The sequence below is a fragment of the Malurus melanocephalus genome, unplaced genomic scaffold, assembly GCF_030028575.1.
Source record: "Malurus melanocephalus ecotype Western Australia unplaced genomic scaffold, MMel_1.1 scaffold_4704, whole genome shotgun sequence".
NCBI lineage: Eukaryota > Metazoa > Chordata > Aves > Passeriformes > Maluridae > Malurus > Malurus melanocephalus.
The window spans coordinates 1-2,157 of NW_026627936.1; the positions used below are offsets into that span (position 1 = coordinate 1).

The 2,157-nt window shown below is 62.2% G+C and overlaps 1 gene segment (V, D, J or C); it reads left to right on the forward strand.

Annotated features, from left to right (window-relative positions):
• Window positions 1-454: 454 nt before the first annotated feature.
• On the forward strand, window positions 455-1,650 carry LOC130588381 (T cell receptor alpha variable 4-like; the record flags this gene model as incomplete). The annotated part of the segment is given in 2 exon segments: window positions 455-600; window positions 1,107-1,650. Coding segments are annotated over 2 exon segments (620 nt in total), but the record flags the coding sequence as incomplete, so codon positions are not given.
• Window positions 1,651-2,157: the final 507 nt, after the last annotated feature.

Genomic DNA, 2,157 nt, shown 5'->3' on the forward strand with positions numbered 1-2,157 from the left:
CACCGGCACCGGCAGCTCCTGCTTGGAGTCACCGACCGCGCTCAGCCCCTCTTCTCAGCTCAGACTCTGTGCATCTGCCCCTCCAAAGCTCACGCGCCCCTGTTACCCGTTTTAGGCCCAACAAGGACGGGTTCGCTCCCGCTTGCATGCTCAGTTGAACTCAGGACAAAGAACAGCGGGGGGGATCTCACCACGGCTGACAGTCCCCTGTCCCCTCTGCCCCGTCCGTGAAAGAACCGCTCTCAGTAGAGTTCCACAGGACGAGCTTTACCCTTGTGGGCATGGAGAGACCCGGGAATCGTGCCTCCCGTGTGCTGCCAATCATGTGCCTCCGACGCAATGTCGGTGCTGTGTGGGATGGGACACAACTCTGCCTGGCCCCGGGCAATCCAAAAGCTCTCGTGCCGCTCACTGTGCCGGTGCTGTGAGAGGCGGGGGCTGAGGCCCGCCCAAGGGCGGAGCTGGCGGCGGCGGAGAGGAGGCGGCACGGCCGGAGCAGAGAGCCGGGGCTGGCGGGGACAGCGATGCTCGGGCGGCGGAGCGGCGGGATGCGGCGGGGTCGGGGCGCGGGGCTGGCGGCGCTGGCCGCGGTGCTGCTCGGTGCGCGGGGGGGACAGAGTTGGAGCAGCCGGGTCGGAGGCTCGGGTGATCCCGCAGGTCCCTGGAGGCTGCTGTCCTGCCCTGGCTTCTTCACAGACCACTTCCCGAGAACTATGATCCTTTCATCCTTCCTTTTCACCATCCTATAACTCCTCAGGAAACCCCGCGTTCTGTTCTTTGCCCAACCCTGCACAAACATCCCTTTCCTCTCTTTCTTTATCAATCACGTAGTCAGTCCAGCTCCCTTGCTACATTTCTTTATTTCCTTTTTGGCTTTCCCCAACATCCTCCCATTCTCCAGTGACTCTCCCAATCCTATCAGTCACGCACTCATCTCGCTATAATTAATTTGACGTTCTATTCCTACATATTTCGGCATTTTCTGAGAATCGCTGTCCTCATCACCCCTGTATGTTCCTGCCTACTTCTGGGAGATTTTTTTCTTTGGGCAGCGCTGGGAAGATGGTAGGATTTGAGATTTGTCCTTTTTTCTTTCTGTGTCCCAGTGGCTACAGTGAGAGCCCAGGTGCAGCAGGAGCCGTGGCTGGAGACCACCGAGGGCACCGGCACCACCATCAACTGTTCCCACCCCTCCAAACAGATCGGCTATTACATCCATTTCTACCGTCAGCTCCCGGGCAAAAGCCCGAATTCCTCGTACTCACTGCTAGAGGAACCAAGGATCTGGCGGACATTGCAGGACAGCTGTCGGTGTCGGAGGACGGCCGGAACAGCGCTCTGTACCTCGCTCGGCCCCGGCGCGGGGACGCGGCCGTGTATTACTGCGCGCTGGGTGACACGGGCACAGGAGCCGCGGCTGCGGCCGGGCACGAACCGCCGCGGGCGGGGACAGCAGGGGACAACAGGGGACAACAGGGGACAACAGGGGACAACAGGGGGCGCTGCCGCTCCGCTCGAGAGCCTCTCGGGAACAGCCCCGAGCAGCAGCTTCCCAAGATCAACAGGAGCCGAAGTGTAGTTGAGCGCTGCCGGCACCTGCCCCATACAGATGTGTCCAGGGAAGAGGCGCTGAAATGCAGCCCCTGTCTCGTGAGCCCTCCCTTTACTGACCCTCCAAAGCTCACGCTCCGCTGGTGCTGATTTCAGGACCAACAAGGACGGGTTCGCTCCCGCTTGGACGCTCAGTTCAACTCACGATAAACAACATGGGCGGGGTCTCAGCACTGCTGGCAGCCCCCTGTCCCCTCTGCCCCAGCCGTGACACACCCGCTCTCAGCTGTGCTGCAGGGGACAAACAAGGTGCTTTTCCTTGTGGGCCCGGAGAGAGGCTCGGGAACCTGCTGCCCGTGTGCTCTCAGTCGCACTCGGTATGGATTTGCTTCCAATGCAGTGTCAGTGCTGTGTGGGATGGGACACAACTCTGCCTGGCCCCGGGCAATCCAAACGTCCTTGTGCCGCTCATTGTGCCGGTCCTCTGAGAGGCGGGGGCTGAGGCCGGCCGGGGCGGAGCTGGCGGCGGCGGAGAGGAGGCGGCACGGCCGGAGCAGAGAGCCGGGGCTGGCGGGGACAGCGATGCTCGGGCGGCGGAGCGGCGGG